The sequence below is a fragment of the Nicotiana tabacum genome, chromosome 22 (genome assembly GCF_000715075.1).
Source record: "Nicotiana tabacum cultivar K326 chromosome 22, ASM71507v2, whole genome shotgun sequence".
NCBI classification, from domain to species: Eukaryota; Viridiplantae; Streptophyta; class Magnoliopsida; order Solanales; family Solanaceae; genus Nicotiana; species Nicotiana tabacum.
In genome coordinates, this window is record NC_134101.1 from 31,251,194 (window position 1) to 31,275,535 (window position 24,342).

At 38.5% G+C, this 24,342-nt stretch overlaps 1 protein-coding gene across 1 annotated transcript; it reads left to right on the plus strand.

Moving 5' to 3' along the window:
- The first annotated feature begins 7,303 nt into the window (after nucleotides 1–7,303).
- On the plus strand, nucleotides 7,304–24,132 carry LOC107798884 (uncharacterized). The gene is made up of 6 exons (XM_075242768.1): nucleotides 7,304–8,394; nucleotides 8,745–8,816; nucleotides 8,925–9,064; nucleotides 9,177–9,736; nucleotides 23,330–23,532; nucleotides 24,069–24,132. The coding sequence occupies exons 1-6, from the start codon at nucleotides 7,304–7,306 to the stop codon at nucleotides 24,130–24,132; spliced, it is 2,130 nt and encodes a 709-aa protein (XP_075098869.1).
- Nucleotides 24,133–24,342: the final 210 nt, after the last annotated feature.

Sequence of the window (24,342 nt, forward strand, 5' to 3'; positions counted from 1 at the left end):
TTTGTGAAAAAGCATATCTTTAAAAGGTTCGACACTCCGAGAGTGATGATTAGTGATGGGAGCACCCATTTTTGTAACAAGCTCTTGGACAATGTCTTAGCGCAATATGGGGTCAAACATATGGTTTCAACTGCTTACCATCCTCAGACTAGTGGGCAAGTTGAAGTCTCAAATAGAGAGATAAAGTAGATCCTAGAGAAGACGGTTAGTGCATGTAGGAAAGATTGGGCTGCAAAGCTTGATGATGCTCTATGGGCATACCGGACTACCTACAAAACTCCAATCGGAACCTCCCCTTACAAGCTAGTTTATGGGAAGGCATGCCATTTACCGGTGGAACTTGAGCACAAGGCCTATTGGGCGATAAAGAAGCTGAACATTGATGCAGAATTAGAGTGTATAAAGCGGGTGATGCAATTGAACGAGCTTGATGAGTTTCACTTGCATGCATATGAGAATGCCAAGTTATATAAAGAAAAGACCAAGCGCTAGCATGATAAGCATATCCACCATCGCAAGTTCGAACCGGGCTAATTGGTTCTCTTGTTCAATATGAGGTTAAGACTCTTTCTGGGGAAGCTCAAATCGATATGGTCGGGCACGTTTGAGGTAGTGAGAGTCACTCCACATGGTGCAATTGAGCTGCGCATCTTATATGATGAGAGAACGTTCTTAGTGAACGGACAAAGAGTAAAGCACTATTATGGAGGTGACTTTGATTGTCAGAAGTCGAAGGTGTTACTTGCCAATGATTAGACGAGATTCTGTGTCGTGCCACGACGTTAAATCAGGCAACCCATCTTTACTGCTTTCTTTTATTTTTATTTTTTATCTTATTATTGCTGTAGTGTTTGTTTTTGTTTTGCATGATTATAATCATAGGATGCTCACACAGGTATAGTAAGTGTGCAAAAGCGAGTTAGATGGTGAGAACTAAGTGTGAGGTGCTCACACAAAGGACCATACCTGGGGGAAGTCTGAGTACCCCGTGAGCCGCTATTGCTTTGGCCTTAGGCCTTTCAGGGAGTTTCTTGTCCACCCTCGTTATTGTTTTACTTTATTTGTGCATTGGGGACACTGCACTCTATTAAGTGTGGGGTGGGAGAATTCTCTAGATAATTAGTAGTAGGATGTTAGAAAAATTTTAACTTCTTATTTTTGTTTTCTTAGTTGTGTAGTGTTTTGGTATTTTAGTAGTTGTGAAAAAAAAAATTAAAAAAAAAGTAGAAAAATTGGACTTTTCCCGACGATGGATCTCCTAGACAGTTTTCTTGAGGGATTTAAGTCTAAGGAAAAAGGACAAAAAGATTTTCTTTGTATGTAGTGTAGTAAGTCCCCCTTGGTTTTTCTTTGTGCAGCCGTTCTTTTCTGAAGGTTTTGTTTGAACCAGGTGTAGTTAGTTTTATTAGCCATTGTGAGATGAATTTAATTGAAACAACTTCTCTTGACTTTGTTATGCCTTGAGAATAGTGAGTACTTTGGTTGTGACGCTTAGGCTCAGTTTTTGACTCTTGTATAAGTACCTTAAATTGTATGATCTTAAATTTTCTTAACTTCTTTGACTAGAGTGTCTTGATGAATCCGATCCTGAGTGAGTTATGTGCCATGTGTGTGTGTGGTTTGTGTGTTATTTTGTGCATTGCATTTGATGTCTAGAACTTGCCCCGTGTGTTTACAAAGCGAAATAATAGTTTTGTTCAGTCTTGGAAGTGATATAGGCGTTTCTTTGTTGAGCCAGATATATATATATAGTTTACCCGCCTAATTGTTATGTATCGTAGTTAATCCCTTTGAGCCTGTAATCCTATTTCTTTGGCAACCACATTACAAGCCTTACCCATTTGTTTTAATTAACCATCTATTTGAACCTTTTAACCTCTCATGAGCACTTGAATTGTAATGAACTTTGTAAAAGTTAAAGTGTGGGGTGGTTGGTTTGGCTTTTGAGCGGAACTAATGAAATAAGGAGAAAGGTGCACTGTTTTGAAAAAGTAAGAGCCACGTGAATTGAAAAAGAAAGAAAAACATATACATATAGTTGTATTGCTGTGAAAAATATTCCTTGATAGTGGTGACTCTTGATGTAATTGTGCTTAAAAGAAGTATGGAGTAATATACATTGATGTGAAGGTGGAGTTTGTTTTGACATAAGTATGGGGTTTGAATGTTAAAGTATATGTATTAAAGTGCTGCTTAGGGAGGTGTAGTCACTCTTATATCCAAATGTATCCTACCCGACCCACAGCCTACATTACAACCAATTAAAGTCCTACTTGATCCTAGACTGAATGAGCTCGATTAGTAGGGTAGTACACTACGGGCAAGCCTATGGTACATCTTTTTGTGGCATATGAATGTTATTTCTGAGAGTGAGTGAATTCTTCCTATCTTGAGTTCCTAATTGTTCTTTAATTTTAATGTGTGTGGAACTACTCTCTTTTGTTGTGTGAGGGCACTTGATTCATGAAGGAAAGGTAATAATGTCATTGACCTCTATGTTTAAGTGAGTGAGTGGTAAATAATGCATGGTACTTGTGAGTCAAATCTTGAGGTGAAGATGTTACACCCTTGTGCTTAGTCTATTTTAAAGATTCTTGGTATGATGAGTTAGGAGAATTGTTTAAAAAGGTGAGTCTGTATAAAGTGTAGTTTGATTGCTCGAGGACGAGCAACGTTTAAGTGTGGGGTAGTGATGTTTGGCTATAATTTCATATTTTTAGTGCATTACTTACCTTATATTTTGGGGCTTTAATGATAAACTATACTATATTTGTGCTTAATTGAGTTTATTTTATGTGTAGGTATGTTGAAAACGAAATTGGGAGCAAAGTAGAGATTTTTTGAGTATTTTTTACACTACAAGAATGGAGTTATGATTATTTAATTAGTGGATATATAAGGATTAAAGTTTCACATTACAAAGGAAGACAAAAGAGACAAATCAAAAGAAGACAAAAAGAACAATTGAAAAAAGAAACAAAAACGTGAATTGGAAATGTTAGGCAACAAAATTGAATTGAAGCAGCAGCAAGCGTATGTTTAGCGGCCTTGATTTACGTACTCATACTATACTTGCTGCACATTTTTGTGCAGGTACACATATGTTTAGCGGCCTCGTGGGCGTAGAGGCGCGATTATGGCGGGGACTTAGGTGAGCTGCATTCTGTACGATGCACCGCAGCCAGCAGAGTCTCCTTAAGAGTATTGTATTTTCTTTCCTGTCCAAGTTGCATTCCGGACAGTTATTGTATTTTATTTTAAATTTCTAGAAAAGGCTCATGCACTTGTGACACCGGGTTCTGGGATGATTATGGGATGTTCAATATTTAAATTTGTAAAACATTGGTATTTTATTCTGTGAATTCATCTTTTACTAGACAAATTGAAGTAAATTTACGATTTCAAAAATATTAAAATGAGAATTTACTAGTTATTGGTGTTGGCTTGCCTGACAGTAGTGTCCGACACCATCACGACCTTTCAAGGATTTTTGGGTCGTGACACTTATATCCAAATGTATCCTACCCGACCCGCAGCCTACATTACAACAAATTAAAGTCATACTTGATCCTAGACTGAATGATCTCGATTAGTAGAGTAGTACACTACGGGCAAGCCTATGGTGCATCTTTTGTGGCATATGAATGTTATTTCTGAGAGTGAGTGAATTCTTCCTATCTTGAGTTCCTAATTGTTCTTAAATTTTAATGTGTGTGAAACTACTCTCTTTTGTTTTGTGAGAGTACTTGATTCATGAATGAAAGGTAATAATGTCATTGACCTGTATGTTAGCGTAAGTTAGTGAGTGGTGAATAATGCATGGTACTTGTGAGTCAAATCTTGAGGTGAGGATGTTGCACCCTTATGCTTAGTCTATTTTAAAGATTCTTGGTGTGATGAGTTAGGAGAATTATTTTAAAAGGTCTTGTCTATATAAAGTGTAGTTTGATTGCTCGAGGACGAGCAACGTTTAAGTGTGGGGTAGTGATGTTTGGCTATAATTCCATATTTTTAGTGCATTACTTACCTTACATTTTGGGGCTTTAATGCTAAACTATACAATATTTGTGCTTAATTGAGTTTATTTTATGTGTAGGTACGTTAAAGACGAAATTGGGAGCAAAGTAGAGATTTTATGTGTATTTTATACACTACAAGAATGGAGTTATGATTATTTAATTAGTGGATATATAAGGATTAAAGTTTAACATTACAAAGGAAGACAAAAGAGACAAATCAAAAGAAGACAAAAAGAACAATTGAAAAAAGAAACAAAAACGTGAATTGGAAATGTTAGGCAACAAAATTGAATCGAAGCAGCAGCAGGCGTAGTGAGCTACTTTGCTCGCGTTAGAGCAGGCGAGATGAGGATTAAAGCTGCGTCGCACGGGCTACAGCGAGATGAAGCTCGCGTTTTGCCTCGCGCCGCGAGGCCTGTAGCGAGGGTATTCCGGGTTTTTAAGCCTATTTTATCTCCTTTTTGGTTTTGGACTTGGTTATTTCGTCTAGGCTTTTTTCCTACACATATAAATAGTTATTAAACACCATTTGTAGAGGAGTTTTTGTCACCGGAGGCAAGAACATCACGTGTAACAACTTTTGGAGGAGAAAATCATCGAGTTCTTCATTACTTTATCTTTACTTTGTAATTTGTTTATGCAAAATACTTGGAAAATTGTTACTACGAACATTAGTGGCTAAGCACTCTAGTTCTAGGGTTGTGGTTGACATGATTATTAATGTTTATTAATAACATCTTTGTTAATTCGGATTATCATCTTGTGGTTGTTTCTTTAATTCTAGTTTTAACTTGTGAATTGTAGTAGCTACCAATTCACCCTACTATCTATGCTATGCTTGGGGAAAGCCGTGTTTAGATTAGAGTAGAATTAGAGAGAGCTTGTTTCTGAACCCATGGCTCGGGGGACGATTTCGCGGTTAGGATAGAAATATACCTAACAATTTTGCTTAATTGAATACCGTATTATATTTGTTCATGATAGACTCAATACCATAGGAATATATGATTAATATATTGTGGGCAGACGAGTAGTATTGTGGGACCATGCTATTCATATAAACGATCAGATTAATTAGCAATCATAGATAATCTGGATTAACGAGTGTGATTATTGAACTTAATAGTATTGATAAACTAACCACAACCCTAGAATTCTTACCTCCTCTGAATTGAAATCTCATCATACACATTTGCATTCTTGATAAATTAGTTGTTACTTGTTTAATTTTCGCATTAGTAGATTAATAGAAAAACATCATTATTAAATATCTTGGACAATTAATTGATTTTAGTTTGCTTAGTTGACAATTGATCTAAGTCTATGTGGGTTCGACATCCGACTTTCGAGTCACTTTATTACTTGACGGCCATGTATACTTGCATGTACTTGAGGAACCAACAAGTTTTTGATGCCGTTGCCGGTGACTTAGTTATTGATTGTTTATCTAAGTTAAGCTTTTATTCGTTATTTGTTCAAGTTTTAATTTTTAGTTTGCTTTATTTGTGATAACGCAGACTCTTCTCTTGAACAAACGAACGAACACTTCATAGAGTGAGGAGGGAAGTTGAAGCTAGAACTAGAATTGTAAGAGAGTTGGACATCGTAGTTCAACCACAGCCAATAGAGATGGCAGATAATTAAGGGCGTCCGGTGATAAAAGTTGCGAGGCCCAATCTTGCTAATATGACTCAGGCAATTGTGAAGCCTGAGATCACGAGTCACTTTGAACTCAAACAGTACATGGTAGAGTTGATTCAGTCCACAGGGCAATATGTGGTTGTATCTCACGAAGACCCGTAGAGGCACATTCAGATCTTCCTGGAAATTACAGACACTTAAGGCTGATAATGTTTCCCTTTTCACTGCTAGGGGAAGCTAAGGAATGGTTGCAAAAGGAGTCCGCAAACTCAATCCACAATTGGGGTGATTAGCAAGGAAATTCTTAATTAAGATTTTTTCCCACTAAGAAGACAAAGTCGCTGAGGAGACAGATTCTTGGGTTTCAACAACGAGATGGCGAGACTCTTCGTCAATCTTGGGAAAGATACAAGAAGGTACTCAGAGACTGCCCACATCATTGTCAGGCTGATGAATTATTGGGTCACACTTTCGTTGATGGGTTGGATGAGGCATCAAAGATGAATCTTGACTCAGCATGTGGGTGTAGTTGCATGGCAAGACCTTATAGTGAGATCCAGATCCCGCTAAACAATTTCACTGCTAATTATAATAATTGGCAAGTACATGGGGAACCACGAAGAGCACTTAAACAAAAGACAACAGGTGTGATCGAGCTTGATGATTTCTCATCCATGAGGGTAGATATAGCGAGATTAGCAAATCAATTGAATAAGATGATAATGCACCAAGCACAACAGATCCAGCATGTGCAACAAATGTCTACTTGCTCTGAGTTATGTAGTGAAGGTCACACAAGTGACATATGCCCCGTGAATCCTGAATCCATCTACTACGTGGGGCAACAAGCTAGAGGGCCGATGAATCAAAATGCTCAATATGGTAACATATACAATCTGAACTGGAGGAATCATCCTAACTTCTCTTGGGGTGGAAATCAGAACTTCAGGTCTCAAGCAAATTATAATCATCCACCTCAACCTCCACAACAATCAGAAGAGAGTTTGACTGACATGATGAAAAAGCTCGTGCTAGACAATCAGAAAGAGAATCAACAATTGCGCACATCGTTCAGAAATCTAGAGAGGCGGTTTGGGTTAATTGCTAACAATCAGAATATTAGACCTGTTAGAGCTCTCCCAAGTGATATAGAGAAAAATTCTCAAGTCAATTCAGTGACGTTGAGAAATGGGAGAGAGTTAGTAGAAGTGGCTAAGAAAAAATAAAAGCAGTCTGGGCTCGAAGAAGAAAGAGTGCCAAAACCTGTAGAGGTATATGAGAGAAACAGAAGAGAGTCTGAGCAAATATCAGAGAGGGTGCCACCTCCTTTTCCTCAAAGACTGAGAAATAAGAATGATCACCACATGTTTCACAAATTTTTAGATATGCTGAAGCAGATACACTTGAACATCCCTTTGGTGGACATGCTCCGTGAGGTCCCAAAATATATTAAGGATATAGTGGCAAATAAGAGGAGGTTAACTGAATTTGAGACCGGTGCACTTACTGAGGAGTGCACTTCCAGGATTTAACATAAGCTTCCACAAAAGCTTAAGGATCCAGGTAGTTTTACCATCCCCGTGAGGATTGGTGAAATTGATGTGGGTAGAGCCTTGTGTGATTTGGGTTCAAGTATCAATCTGATGCCATTGTCAGTGTTCAAACAATTGGGATTAGGAGCTCTGAGACCCACCACGGTGCTTCTACAGTTAGCTGACATATCTTATGTTTATCCTGAGGGGGTAATTGAGGACGTCTTGCTGCAGATTGGGAAGTTTATTTTCCCTGCAGATTTTATCATCCTGGACTACGAGGCTGATGAGTTAGTTCTTATCATCTTGGGACGAACTCTTTTGGCAACTAGAGATGCCATTATCAAAGTCCGAGAAGGTAAGATGATCCTGAGGGTTGACAATGAAGAAGGGGTCTTCAATGTTTATCGAGCCATTCCGTTGCCTCTTCATTACGAGGACCTGGCCATAATTTCTATGATGAAGATAAATGAACCAGCAGTAGAGACAAGTGGATTTAAAGAAGATGCACTAGAAAAGGCATTGATGTTGTTCAATCACTTAGAACTGGAAGAAGAGGTTGAGGAGATGTTGCAAATTTTGGATGCATTTTGTGAATACATAAGAGAAAGATCCCAGTTTGAGCCTCTGGATAGGACAATAGGCCTGCCCCCTAGACCCTCAGTTGAGGAGGCTCCAAAACTGGAACTTAAACCCTTACCATCTCATCTTCATTATGTATATTTGGGTAGTTCTAAGACTTTACCTGTGATTGTTTCTTCTTATTTATCTAAATTTCAGGAAGAAAAGATCTTAGGTGTAATGAGGGAGCACAAGCATGCCATTGGTTGGACAATGTCTGACATAAAGGGTATTAGTCCTGCATTCTGCATGCACAAAATACTCATGGAGGAGGGACACAAGCCTAGCGTGGAACATCAACGCCGCCTAAATCCAATAATGAAAGAGGTGATAAGAAAAGAAGTGATTAAGTGGCTCGTCATAGGTATAGTATTTCCCATCTCCGATAGTAAGTGGGTAAGCCCTGTTCAATGTGTACCTAAAGGGGGGGTATGTATGACTGTTGTAGTGAACGAACAAAATGAATTAATCCCAACTAGGACTATAACTGGTTGGCGAATATGCATAGATTATAGGAAGTTGAATAATGCTACACGAAAAGATCACTTCCCCCTCCCCTTCATTGAACAAATGCTTGACAGGTTAGCCGGACAGGAATACTATTGTTTCCTTGATGGCTATTCAGGGTATAATCAGATTGCTATTGCCCCGGAAGATCAAGAAAATACCACTTTTACATGCTCTTATGGCACTTATGCATTTAAGAGAATGTCATTCGGGTTGTATAATGCACCTGCGACTTTTCAAAGGTGTATGATAGCTATTTTCACCGATATGGTGGAACGGTTTGAGGAGGTTTTTGTGGATGATTTTTTCTGTGTTTGGTCCTTATTTTGATGAATGCTTGACCAATCTTGCTAAAGTGCTTTCCAGGTGTGAGAGACTAATCTGGTACTGAATTGGAAAAAGTGCCATTTTATGGTATGTGAAGGTATAGTGTTGGGCACAAGGTGTCCAAAGATGGACTGGAAGTTGACAAATCTAAGGTGGAAGCAATTGAAAAGTTGCCACCACCAATTTTGGTGAAAGGAGTTAGGAGTTTTCAGGAACATGCAGGTTTTTATCGTCGATTTATATAGGATTTCTCAAAAATTTCTTCTCTTTTGTGCAGGTTGTTAGAGAAGGATGTGTCATTCAAGTTTGACGATGCTTGTCTGAAAGCATTTGAGGAGCTGAAAAAGAAGTTAGTAAGTGCACCAATCATAGTGACTCCTGACCGGAAAGAGCCATTTGAGCTGATGTGTGATGCTAGTAATGGTGCAATTGGGGCCGTGTTGGGCCAGAGGAGGAGCAAAAATATTTCACTCCATTTACTACGCCAGAAAGACTCTCACTCCCGCTCAAATAAATTATACTGTGATAGAAAAGGAGTTGCTTGTTGTAGTGTGGGCGTTCGATAAATTTTGGGCCTATTTGGTTGGCACCAAAGTCATCGTCTACACAGACCATGCAGCCATCAAGTATTTGTTCGAAAAGAAATATGCTAAACCAAGGCTAATCCGTTGGGTTTTACTCTTGAAGGAATTTGATTTGGAGATCCGAGACCAAAAAGGATCAGAGAATCAAGTAGCTGATCATTTATCCAGGTTAGAAACTCGGAATCATGTAGCTGAGAGAGTCATCAAGGAAACATTCCCAGATGAGCAATTATTGGCCATTACTGCTGGGGAGGTGCCATGGTATGCAGATTTTGTGAACTATCTGGCAAGTGGAGAGATGCCTCCTGATCTTGAACCATATGCTAAAAAGAAGTTCTTGCGGGATGTGAGGTCATATGTGTGGGATGAGCCATTTCTGTTCAAATCTTGTACCGATCAATTAATGAGAAGATGTGTGCCCGAATATGAAATAAATGCTATCTTACATGACTGTCATGCCTCGCCTTATGGTGGTCATTATGCGGGAGACAAAATGGCAACTAAGGTGTTGCAATCGGGTTTTTATTAGCCTAGGGTGTTTAAAGACGCCCATGAGTTCGTGAGAAGGTGTGATAGGTGCCAGTGAAAAGCAACAATCACAAAAAGGCATGAGATTCCATTGCACGGTATTATGGAGGTTAAATTTTTGATGTGTGGGGAATTGATTTTATGGGTCCGTTTCCCTTGTCCAGTGGGTGTAAGCACATTTTGGTGGCCGTTGACTATGTGTCGAAGTGGGTGGAGGCCATTGCTCTTCCTACCAATGATGCCAAGGTTGTCGTCAACGTTGTGAAAAAGCATATCTTTACAAGGTTCGGCACTCACTCCGAGAGTGATGATTAGTGATGGGGGCACCCATTTCTGTAACAAGCTCTTGGACAATGTCTTATAACCATATGGGCTCAAATATGAGGTTGCAACCGCTTACCATCCTCAGACTAGTGGGCAAGTGTCACGACCCGAAATTTCCACCTTCGGACCGTGATGGCGCCTAACATTTCAACGTTAGAATAATATTATCCATTTTAAAATAATTTTTAAATTTATTAATAACAAAGAACCAAATGCGGAAGAAAAGTCTGAAATGTAGTGAATAATTCATAAAAATAACGGTGTCTAAATACCATCCCGGAAATGGTATCACAAGTGCACGAGCTTCTAGAATAATACAAATAAAGGTCTGAATAAAATAAAGCTGTCTGAAAATAAATACACAGCTAAAGTAAAGTAGATGGGGACTTCAGAACTGCGGACCCCGTGCAATTATACCTCAAGTCTCCTATGGGTAGCTGAAATCCGAGCAAGTCTATGGTACGCCGCTGGGACCAACTCCGAAATCTGTACAAGAAGTGCAAAGTGTAGTATCAGTACAACCGACCCCATGTACTGGTAAGTGCTGAGCCTAACCTCGACGAAGTAGTGACGAGGCTAAGGCAGGTCACTTATAATAACCTGTACGCAATAATAGTAATAACAACAATAATATAAATAAATTAGGTAACTCATTTTTAACAATGGAAGCCAATTCGGCAGTCATAACCAATTATTATTTCAACCACTTTCCGTTGCAGCGTGCAACCTGTTCCCACAATATATTCATTTTCAGCTCTCCAATATATTTATTTTAATCAAGTATATATATAGACTTTTAAATAAGTCTAATGCGGCGTGCAATCCGATCCCCCAATATAGACTTTTTAATAAGTGTGTTGTGGCGTGCAATCTGATCCCCCAATATAGACTTTTTAATAAGTCTGTTGCGGCGAGAAACCCGATCCCCCAATATGGACTTTTAAACAAGTCTGTTGCGTCGTGCAACTCGATCCTCCAATATGGACTTTTAATAAGTCTGTTGCGACGTGCAACACGATCCCCCAATATGGACTTTTACTAAGTCTGTTGCGGCGTGCAACCCGATCCCCCAATATGGACTTTTAATAAGTCTGTTGCGGCGTACAACCCGATCCCCCAATATGTTCATTTAAATCAATTCTGTTGCGGCATGCAACCCGCTCCTCCAATATATTAATTTACCAATTCTTATAAAAGAAATTGCCCCAATAAATACAACAATTAATATGAAATTATAAGACAATAAGCATACAATAATTTTGATTAAATTATGAAACAAACAATGACAAATAACAATTTATTATGGAAATCAAGGAGAACATAGGCAGTTTATTATTTAATATGCTAAATGTCAAGTAGCAATTAAAACACATAAATAAAATAAACATGTAACAATTATTGCAAGAATTACAGAATTAATATTTGACAAAGAATAAGAGAGAAACAATTATTATAACAATTAATTCGTGTCTTAAAACAATTTAATATGTTTAAATAATTAAGCAAGCAATTAAATTGACAAAGTATAGGTACTCGTCACCTTGCCTATAAATCGTTGCACATGAAATTCACATAGTCAAATAATTCAGGGGTTCTATTCCCTCAAGTCAAGGTTAACCACGACACTTACCTCGCTTTGCAATTTCAATAAATTACTCGACCACAACTTTTCCTTTTAAATTTGTCTCCAAAAACTTCAAATCTATTCACAAACAATTCGATATAATCAATACGAATCATAGGAATTAATTCCATATGAATTTACTAATTTTCCGGATAAAATCCGAAATTCACTTTAAAAATTGACAGTGGGGCCCACATTTCAAATCTCGGAAAAACTTACAAAATTCGAATACTCATTCCGATACAAGTCCAACCATACAAACATTATCCAATTCCGATGTCAAATGGATCTTTAAATCATAAATTTTTATTTTTGGAAAGTTTTACAAAAATTCCAATTTCTTCCATCTAAATGATGAATATAGACATGGATTTATGAATTATAATCACTTTTGGTTATAGAACACTTACCCAATTCAAAGTCGTGAAAAATCGCTTTGGAATCGCCAAAATTCGAGACTCAAAACTCAAAAAATGAGTAAAAATGGCAAAAACCCGATTTTATGTGTTCTGTTCAGCATTTCCTCTTTTGCGGAAAATTGACCGCAGGTGCGATTACACCAGAAGGCCAAAATTTTAAATTTTTCCTTAAGTCCAAATTTTGATCCGTTAACCATCCGGAATCCACCCGAGCCCCCCGGGACCTCAATCAATTATACCAACAAGTTCTAAAACATCATATGAACTTAGTCGAGACCTCAAATCACATCAAACAACGCTAAAATTACAATTCATACCTCGATTCGAACTTTGAGTTTTAAACATTTCAATTTGCAAATGTCATGCCGAAACATGTTAAATGAATCCTGAATGACTTCAAATTTGGCACACAAGTCATAAATGACATAACAGAGCTATTCCAATTTCCAGAATCGGATTCCGACCCCGATATCAAAGAGTCAACTCCGTGGTCAAACCTGGAAATCTTTAGCCTTTAAATTTCTAGTTTTCGTTATATGGTCATAACTTGAGCTAGGGACCTCCAAATTAAATTCCGGGCATACGCCCAAGTCCCAAATTACAATACGGACCTACCGGAACTGTCAAAACACTGATCCGGGTCTGTTTGCTCAAAATGTTGACCAAAGTCAACTCAGTTGAGTTTTAAGGCTCTATTTCACATTTTAATCCATTTTTCACATAAAAACTTTCCGAAAAATTATACGTACTGCGCACGCAAGTCGAGAAATTATAATTAGTGCTTTTTGAGGTGTTTGAACACAGAATTACTTATTAAATTTAAAGATGAACTTTTAGGTCATCACATTCTCCACCTCTAAAACAAACGTTCGTCCTCGAACGGAATTAGAAAAAGTATCTGAGCTGGTAAAAAGATGTGGATATTTACTCTGCATGTCTGACTCGGACTCCCAGGTAGATGCTTCTACCGGCTGACCTCTCCATTGCACCGGAACTGAAGGGTAACTCTTAGACCTCAACTGTCGGACATATTGGGCTAAAATAGCTACCGGCTCCTCCTCATAAGTCAAATCTTTATCCAATTGGACTGAGCTGAAATCTAACACATGGAATGGATCACCATAATATTTCTGGAGCATAGACACATGGAACACCGAATGAACCGCTGATAAACTAGGTGGTAATACAAGCCTGTAGGCTACTTCACCCACCCTTTCAAGAATTTCAAAGGGTCCAATATACCTAGGGCTCAACTTGCCCTTCTTTCCAAACCTCATTACATCTTTCATAGGTGAAATCCGGAGCAATATTCTCTCTCCAACCATTAATGCAATATCACAAACTTTACGGTCGGCATAAATTTTTTGCCTAGACTGAGCTGTGCGAAGTCGTTCCTGAATAATATTTACCTTATCCAAGGCATCCTGTACCAAATCGGTACCTAACAACCGAGCCTTACCCGGTTCAAACTAGCCAACTGTCGAATGACATCGTCTTCCGTATAATGCCTCATATGGAGCCATTTGAATGTTCGACTGGTAGCTATTATTATAAGCAAACTCAGCAAGTGGCAAAAATTGATCCCAAGTACCTCCAAAGTCTATAACACAAACGCGAAGCATATCTTCCAATATCTGAATAGTATGCTCTAACTGTCCACCTGTCTGTGGATGAAATGTTGTACTCAACTCAACCCGCGTGCCTAATTCATGTTGTACAACCCTCCAAAAGTGTGAGGTAAACTGCGTACCTCGATCTGAAATAATAGACACGGGCACACCGTGAAGGCGGATAATCTCACGAATGTAAATTTCAGTTAACCTCTCTGAAGAATAGGTAATTGCAATTGGAATGAAATGTGCTGACTTGGTCAACCTGTCTACAATGACTCAATCTGCGTCAAATTTTCTCTGAGTCCGTGGGAGTCCAACAACAAAATCCATAGTGATACGCTCCCATTTCCACTCAGAAATTTCTAACTTCTGAAGCAAACCACCAGGTCTCTGATGTTTGTACTTAACTTGTTGACAATTCAGACACCGAGCTACATATGCAACTATATCCTTTTTCATTCTCCTCCACCAGTAATGTTGCCGCAAATCTTGTTACATTTTGGCGGTACCTGGATGAATAGAATACCTGGAACTGTGCGCCTCTTCAAGGATTAATTCACGAAGCCTGTCAACATTAGGCACACAAATACGACCCTGCATTCATAGAACTCCATCTTCAACTTGTCATGACCCAAAATCCTTCTACATGCGTCGTGATGGCACTTAGTCTCTAAGACTAGGTAAGCCAATTTTATAACAATTCAAGTCATTTTGTTTTTCCAACAACGGAAATAATTACAAATATAACAACCTCCCAAGACTGGTAATACTGAGTCATGAACTCTAACTGAATACATGAAATGGTCTCGAGGATCGAATACTCAATACTGTTTGAATAATAAATAACAGTATAATAAAAGGGAAAGACTCCAAGGAACTTCGACGACCAAGCAGCTCTACCTCGAATCCTTGTGATCCCACTCTAACTCTGTCCAAGTCTGATATCTCCAATACCTGGCTCTGCACAAAAATGTGCAGAAGTGTAGTATGAGTACACCACAGTCGGTACCCAATAAGTATCAAGACTAACCTCAGTGGAGTAGAAACGAGGTACAGTCAAGACACTCACTAATCTAATAACCTGTGCAATATAGTATACAAAATAATAGGAAACAAATAACAATAAGGGCAACACAAATCAACCAGTGATATGCCCGACATGTCAACAAGAACACTATTAATATTGCTCAACAAATAATAAATACAAGTACACCCAATTAAATCAAGTTCTTCAAATAAATATCTTTCACATGTAATTCTTCCAAATAACTCTCTTTCAAATATAATTTCCTCAAATAAATATCTTTCAAATATAATTCTTTCAATAAATATTTTTCAAATATAATTTCCTCAAATAAATATCTTTCACATACAATTCCTTCAAATACTACTTTTTGAATAAAAATTCTTCCAAATAAATATTTTGAATATAATTCTTTCAATTAAAAGTCACCATGTGACACCTCATTTCATAATCATAAAAATACGGGTCTCGTCCCTTCTCATATTTTCACGGCATTTCGTGCCCATAATTAAATCATCATATTTCCTCGGCACCTCGTGCCCATTTTTCATATCACATCTGCACGGACAATTCACATACAAATAATAAAATCATCATATTTTCCCCGGCACTTCGTGCCCACGTTTCATATCTCAACTGCACGGACAATTGACGTGCCAATATCATCATTATTTACTCACGGCACCTCGTACCCACATTTCTTTTCATAATCCGCCTGGCAGTAGACACAGGCTCCCAATTTCAATCATAAATTAGACTATTATCAATTTACCAATAACAAGACAAATTGCACAAGGTATAAAAATAAATACAAGGAAAATCACAACATCACATAAAATCACCAATGCAACCACTCCACATCATCACATATCATCCCTGGCAATAGCCACCCTTATCTCTCCTATAGCCACCCTTATCACTTCTATAATAGCCTCCCTTATCCCTCCGCCCTGACAATATCAATATCCACCCTTATCGCTCCTATAGCCACCCTTATCTCTCCTATAGCCACCCTTATCGCTCCGCCCAGACAATATCCCAACACACATAACAACAGTGAAATGCCACCCTTATACCCACATCATATCAACAGTGAAATGTCACCCTTATATCCTCAAAATAATAACTCAACAATTTACACAGAATATTATCAAGACAACATAACAAAAATCAATTCATAACACAATTTGCCCAATGGCCACAACCAATTCCAAAGATATAACAAATCAATTAATTTCACAACAAATAGCCGAAGGCTCCACAAAATGTGTATAAGACCTCAAAAACAATCAACAGAGATAGAAATTACTCAGCATAGGGCAACACCTTCATTAATCCAAATTCTCAATAATTATATAAACACCTCTTCTTAAGCTTATTTAATTTATTATTTGCAGAGGAAAAATCCATAATAAAATTAAATTCCAAGAAATATCAAACCATCAAACTCACGGAATTCACATAAATATACAAGTAACATTCACGTCAAATCATAGCGATTATATCAACGGGTAGAGGGCGTTGTCACGACCCGAAATTCCCACCTTCGGACCGTGATGGCGCCTAATATTTCACTTGTTAGGCAAGCCAACGTTAGAATAATATTATCCATTTTAAAACAACTTTTAAATTTATTAATAACAAAGAGCCAAATACGGAAGTAAAGTCCGAAATGTAGTGAATAATCCATAAAAATAACGGTGTCTAAATACCATCCCAGAATTGGTGTCACAAGTGCTTGAGCTTTTAGAATAATAGAAATAAAGGTCTGAATAAAATAAAGCTGTCTGAAACCAAACACACAACTAAAGTAAAGTAGATGGGGACTTCAGAACTATGGACCCCGTGCAGTTATAGCTCAAGTCTCCTATGGGTAGCTAAAATCCGAGCAAGTCTATGGTACGCCACTGGGACCAACTCCGAAATCTGCACAAGAAGTGCAGAGTGTAGTATCAGTACAACCGACCCCATGTACTAGTAAGTGCCAAGCCTAACCTCGACGAAGTAGTGACGAGGCTAAGGCAGGTCATTCACATTAACCTGTTTGGCATCACCGTGCCTCACTGTATCCTTGAGGACAAGTAAATGAGGATCATCATACTGCCGCCCTATGATGCACTCATATAAAGAAGACCGAGCGACTGTGCAAGCTAAAACCCGACTGGGCTCTAAAACATCTAACCTCACAAACTGATTAGCCAAAGTCTGAACATCTGGAGCTAACAGCCTCTCACCGACCAGAATATACGCAAGACTGCCCATACTCACAGCCTTTCTACTCAAAGCATCGGCCACCACATTGGCCTTTCCATGGTGATTCAAAATGGTGACATCATAGTCTTTCAACATTTCCATCCATCTTCTCTGCCTCAAATTAAGATCTTTTTGTTTGAACAGATACTGAAGGCTACGATGATCAGTAAATACCTCACATGAAACACCGTAGAGATAATGCCTCCAAATCTTCAGCGCATGAACAATGGCTGCCAATTCTAAGTCATAAACAGGATAATTTTTCTCGTGAACTTTCAATTGCCGCGACGCATATGCAATCACCCTACCATCCTGCATTAATACTGCACCAAGCCCAATGTGAGATGCGTCACAATATACCGTCTACGATCCTGAACCTGTGGGTAATACCAACACTGGCATCGTAGTCAAAGAGGTCTTGAGCTTCTAAAAGCTCAACTCACACTCGTCTAACCATCTGAATGGGACACCTTTCTGGGTCAGTCTGGTCAATGGGCTTGCTATAGATGAAAACCCTTCCACAAACCGACGATAGTAACCTGCTAAACCATGGAAACTCTGGATCTCTGTAACTGAAGTAGGTCTAGGCCAATTTTGAACAGCCTCTATCTTCTTAGGATCCACCTTTATGCCTTCTGCCGATACAACATGCCCTGAAAAGGCAACTGAGTCTAACCAAAACTCACATTTTGAAAATTTGGCATATAACTGATTATTCTTCAAAGTATGAAGCACACTCCAAAGATGCTACTCATGTTCCTCTCGACTGATGGAGTAAATCAAGATATCATCAATGAATACAACCACAAAAGAATCCAAATAGGCTTGAACACTAGATTCATCAAATCCATAAATGTTGCTGGGGCATTTTTAAACCCAAATGACATCACTAGGAATTCGTAATGCCCATACCGAGTCCGAAAAGCTGTCTTAGGGACATCAGATGCACTAATCTTCAACTGATGATAACCAGACCTCATAATTATTTACCCGAATTAACGAGTCACATTTAATGCCACCTGGGCGGGCACCTATATCATAGGTTAAAACTCAATAATTACAATACAAATTTGGCAAGTATGCACAGGGAATTTCATACAAGAATTTTCAATTAGGCCTAACAGGCATGACTCCCTATTATTGCTATAGTACAACTTTATTTTAACAAGGGAGAACTTAAACACAAGAATTTTCCTCACAAGGATTGCATTCTTATATAACTTCCACTGCAGCTCGTAGCCCGGTTTAAACATATCAATTTATGTTAAAGTGTGAGGATCTCGTCCTCAGTTTCGAATCACAAATAATATGCACATCGTGCCAATCAAAAATTTCCATTTTCTTCTTTCAAATAATTTCAGTTACACCAAATCACAACACATAATGAACCCTATACCGGTAGGGCATATAATTCACAATTTGTAATTGATTATCCGGAAATTACATCAAAACTTACCGAAATGAGTACCAGAAAGCCACATTTAGCCTCACAGCTCTTATTAGAGTCCAACGTAGAATGATAGGCGTAGTTATCTCCATAGAACCTACCAACACGAGTAAACACATAAGTAGATTATAGAATTACGAAGCTCACTCATAAGTGAAGCATAATATGAGGACTCGTCTCGATACTCAAAACCGAACCAAGTTAAGGAAATTATTCCTTTATATTAAATTGAGGTCGTGCCTGTAACGACACCATCTGATGTAATGACCTCCGCCATACCATACAACAATTATATCAACGGCTGGGTCTCCACCTCTAGGACGCCTTCTACCCGCTTGTCCTCCATCCCTAACTGGTCGTGTGGGTGGTGTAGTAACTGCAATGGGGCACGTAGCCTGAGTGCTTTGATGAAATGTCTCTCCCATGTTAGGGACAAATTTCTCATGATGTGCCTAGTATCACCGTATTCATAACAACCCCTTTTACGGGTTTGGCTGCTCATATTGAGTCTGTGCCAGATAACTGGAATAACCATTGCAGTAAACTCATGTCGGTGGTGCATTAAAAGAATTTACTGGAGCACCACGAGTAATCCGATATGCGAACTAGGCTGGCTGACTGCCCGAGCCCCCGCCATAATGATTTATACTTGTAGAGTAGAATCCACGGAATCCCCCAAAACCTCGAGACGTCTTGGTCTCCTTAGTTTCCTTTTTCCTCACCCGAACACGTTCTAATATCTTGGAAATTTCTACCACTAGTGAAAAATAAGTATCAGCCTGTAGCTCCTAAGTCGTACAAAATTTTACGATCATAATTGAGTCCTTTAATGAGTTTGTGGACTCGCTCCCTGGATATAGGAAGCAAAGTAGGAATATGACGGGCTAACTTATTGAACCTGATGGCATATTCTGACATCATCATGGTGACTTGACGCAACCGTTCGAACCATATGCGCCACGCATTACGGAGAATTCGGGAACAAACTTTTTCAAAAGAATTTCTGAGAACTAAGCCAAGTGGGCGGTGTTTCATTGGCTGGTCTGCCCCTCTTCATAGGCTTGCCACGGACACCTGTGGAGAATTATCTCTCCCAAGGCCAATTTCTTCTTTTGTTATGCTGACTCAACACTGTTGGGCTGACCCATTTCTTAACATACTCTTCGATTCTTCTTAGAGGTAACCCTTACCCCTATTTATACACCACGATCACAAAAGTAGAGCTCCATATAGACAAATCTTGGCACGAACCACATAGTCCAGAATCTCGTCAACCAATGTACTTCCTCCGAAGCACCCCAAAATCCGCAACTATGACGTCCACGCTGAGTAGACCTTCTCTAAATTTAAAGTTTTTTCTCTAACTCCTTTGGTACTGAAGTATAGGATTATTAAAGTAGGTAGACATACCGCAAGTCCCAACCTTATCTTCTACAAAATCCCAGGCCTTAAACATGTGTTAAATTATGGGGAACCTTTCAGTACCACATATATACATTTTAGGCCAAAACTAATATAACACATGACCCCGCAATACATCCATTGATAGTGGACTTCCCCCACTCGGTGCGAAGTCATAGTTCACCACGTCCGATGATCCATAATATTAATCTTCACAGCTCGTATAAATCAACCAGATGCCAAGGTCCATTGCACCCCCCACATGATTCACTGGGTGGTCTCTCAATGCGTCCACATCTTCAGTCGGAACCACACATTGAGGCAATGTTTGAGCATCTCTGGCTCCCTCGTAGTCCATCTGCGGCATCACGAACCGTCGACGCACAACTGATACCGAGTGCGCAATGTCATACACTTGTGGGTACAAAGGAATACGAGATATATGTTTCAAGCTAAATCAATGCCGCACGATAAGGAATGAAAAAAGTGATATTGTTCCTAAGCTTCATAGCCACTGAGAGATAAGTACAGACGTCTCTGTACCGATCCTTCAGACTCTACTAAGCTTGCTCGTGACTCGTGAGACCTATGTAACATAGTGCTCTGACACCAACTGTCACGACCCGAAATTCCCACCTTCGGACCATGATGGCGCCTAACATTTCACTTGCTAGGCAAGCCAAGGTTAGAATAATATTATCCATTTTAAAATAATTTTTAATTTTATTAATAACAAAGAACCAAATGCGGAAGAAAAGTTCGAAATGTAGTGAATAATCCATAAAAATAACGGTGTCTAAATACCATCCCAGAATTAGTATCACAAGTGCATGAGCTTCTAGAATAATATAAATAAAGGTCTGAATAAAATAAAGTTGTCTGAAAACAAACACACAACTAAAGTAAAGTAGATGGGGACTTAAGAACTGCGGATGCCTTGCAGTTATACGTCAAGTCTCCTATGGATAGCTGAAATCCGAGCAAGTCTATGGTACATCGCAGGGACCAACTCCGAAATCTGCACAAGAAGTTCAGAGTGTAGTATCAGTACAACCGACCCCATGTACTGGTAAGTGCCGAGCCTAACCTCGACGAAGTAGCTACGAGGCTAAGGCAGGTCACTTACAATAACCTGTACGCAATAATAGTAATAACAACAATAATATAAATAAATTAGGTAACTCATTTTTAACAGTGAAAGCCAATTCGGCAGTCATAACATATTATTATTTCAACTAATTTTTGTTGCAGCGTGCAACCCGTTCCCACAATATATTCATTTTCAACACTCCAATATATTTATTTTAATCAAGTATATATATAGATTATTAAATAAGTTTATTGCGGCGTGCAATCCCCCAATATGGACTTTTTAATAAGTCTGTTGCGGCATGCAATCTGATCCCCCAATATAGACTTTTAAATAAGTCTGTTGTGGCATGCAATCCGATCCCCCAATATGGACTTTTTAAGTCTGTTGCGGCGAGCAACCCGATCCCCCAATATGGACTTTTAAACAAGTTAGTTGCGGTGTGCAACCCGATCCCCTAATATGGACTTTTAATAAGTGTGTTGCGGTGTGCAAACCGATTCCCCAATATGGACTTTTTAATAAGTCTGTTACGGCGTGCAACCCGATCCTCCAATATGGACTTTTAATAAGTCTGTTGCGGCGTGCAACCCGAACCCCTAATATGTTCATTTCAATCAATTCTGTTGCGGTGTGCAACCCGCTCCTCCAATATATTCATTTACCAATTCTTATAAAAGAAATTGCCCCAATAAATGCATTAATATGAAATTATAAGACAACAAGCATACAATAATTATGATTTATTTATGAAACAAATAATGACAAATAACAATTTATTATGGAAATCAAGGAGAACATAGGCAGTTTAATATTTAATACGCAAAATGTCAAGTAGCAATTAAAACACATAAATCAAATAAACATGTAACAATTATTGCAAGAATTAAAGAATTAATATTTGACAAAGAATAGGAGAGAAACAATTATTATAACAATCAATTCGTATCTTAAAACAATTTAAGATGTTTAAATAATTAAGCAACCAATTAAATTGACAAAGTATAGGCACTCGTCACCTTGCCTATACATCGTTGCACATGAAATTCACATAGTCAAATAATTCAGGGGTTCTATTCCCTCAAGTCAAGGTTAGCTACGACACTTACGTCACTTTGCAATTTCAATAAATTAGTCGACCACAGCTTTTCTTTTTAAATTTGTCTCCAAAAGCTTCAAATCTATTCACAAACAATTCGATATACTCAATACGAATCACAGGAATTAATTCCATATGAATTTATTAATTTTCCGTATAAAATCTGAAATTCACTTTAAAAATTGACAGTGGGGCCCACGTCTCGAATCTCAGAAAAAGTTACGAAATCCGAACACCCATTCCGATATGAGTCCAACCATACAAAAATTATCTCATTCTGATGTCAAGTGCATCTTCAAATCATAATTTTTTATTTTTTGAAAGTTTTAAAAAAAATTCAATTTCTTCCATCTAAATCCGAAATAAATGATGAATATAGACATAGATTTATGAAATATAATCACTTTTGGTTATAGAACACTGACCCAATTCAAAGTTGTGAAAAATCGCTTTGAAATCGCCAAAATCCGAGACTCAAAACTCAATACATTGAGTAAAAATGGCTAAAACCCGATTTTATGTGTTCTATCCAGCATTTCCGCTTCTGCGGAAAATTGACCGTAGGTGCGATTACACCAGAAGGCCAAAATTTCAGATTTTTCCTTAAGTCCAAATTTTGAACCTGTAACCATCCGGAATCCACCCGAGCCCCCCGGGACCTCAACCAATTATACCAACAAGTTCTAAAATATCATATGAACTTAGTTGAGACCTCAAATCACAATGCTAAAAATTACAATTCACACCTCGATTCGAACTTTGAGTTTTAAACTTTTCAATTTGCAAATGTCGTGCCGAAACATGTTAAATGAATCCGGAATGATTTCAAATTTGGCAAACAAGTCATAAATGACATAATGGAGTTATTTCAATTTCCAGAATTGGATTCCGGCCCCGATATCAAAAAGTCAACTCCGTGGTCAAACCTGGAATTCTTTAGCCTTTAAATTTCTAGTTTCTGTTAAATGGTCATAACTTGAGCTAGGGACCTCCAAATTAAATTCCGGGCATACGCCCAAGTCTCAAATCACAATACGGACCTATTGGAACTGTCAAAACACCAATCCGGGTCTGTTTACTCAAAATATTGACCAAAGTCAACTCTGTTGAGTTTTAAGGCTCTATTTCATATTTTAATCCATTTTTCACATAAACATTTTCCGAAAACTTATACGGACTGCGCATGCAAGTCGAGGAATGATAAATAGTGCTTTTCGAGGTCTTAGAACATAGAATTACTTATCAAATTTAAATATGATCTTTTGGGTCATCACAGCAAGTTGAAGTCTCAAATAGAGAGATAAAGCAGATCCTGGAGAAGACGGTTAGTGCAAGAAGGAAAGATTGGGCTGCAAAGCTTGATGATGCTTTATGGGCATACTGGACTGCCTACAAAACTCAAATCGAAACCTCCCCTTACAAGCTAGTTATGGGAAGGCATGCCATTTACCGGTGGAACTTGAGCACAAGGCCTATTGGGTGATAAAGAAGCTGAACTTTGATGCATAATTAGTGGGTAGAAAGCAGGTGATGCAATTGAACGAGCTTGATGAGTTTTTCTTGCATGCGTATGAGAATGGCAAGTTATATAAAGAAAATACCAAGCGCTAGCATGATAAGCATATCCACCATCGCGAGTTCGAACCGGGCCAATTGGTTCTCTTGTTCAATTCGAGGTTAAGACTATTTCTAGGGAAGTTCAAATCGAGATGGTCAGGCCCGTTTGAGGTAGTGAGAGTCACTCCACATGGTGCAATTGAGCAACGCATCTTAGGTGGCGAGAGAACATTCTTAGTGAACGGACAAAGAGTAAAGCACTATTATGGAGGTGACTTTGATCGTCAGAAGTCGAAGGTGTTACTTGCCAATGATTAGACGAGATTTTGTGTCGTGCCACGACGTTAAATCCGCGACGTTAAATCAGACGCTTGTTGGGAGGCAACCCATCTTTGCTGCTTTATTTTATTTATATTTTTTATCTTATTATTGTTGTAGTGTTTGTTTATGTTTTGCAGGATTATAAGCATAAGAGGCAAAGCCATTGGAAGTGTGAAAATCGAGTTAGAAGGTGAGAACTAAGTATGGGGTGCCCGCACAAAGGACCATGCTTGGGGGGAAATCTGAGTACCCCGTAAGCCGCTATTGCTTCGGCCTTTGGCCTTTCATAGAGTTTCTTGTCCACCCTCTTTATTTTTTTGATTTATTTGCGCATTGGGGATGCTGTACTCTTTTAAGTGTAGGGTGGGAGAATTCTCTAGATAATTAGTGGTAGGAAGTTAGAAAAATGTT

Coding starts and splice junctions, on each gene's coding strand:
- LOC107798884 (XM_075242768.1), top strand. CDS start 7,304: ATGCCATTGTCAGTGTTCAAACAATTGGGATTAGGAGCTCTGAGACCC. Junction 8,395..8,744: donor ATTGAACAAATGCTTGACAG/GTTAGCCGGACA, acceptor TGGTATGTGAAG/GTATAGTGTTGGGCACAAGG. Junction 9,065..9,176: donor TGAGCTGATGTGTGATGCTA/GTAATGGTGCAA, acceptor ATACTGTGATAG/AAAAGGAGTTGCTTGTTGTA.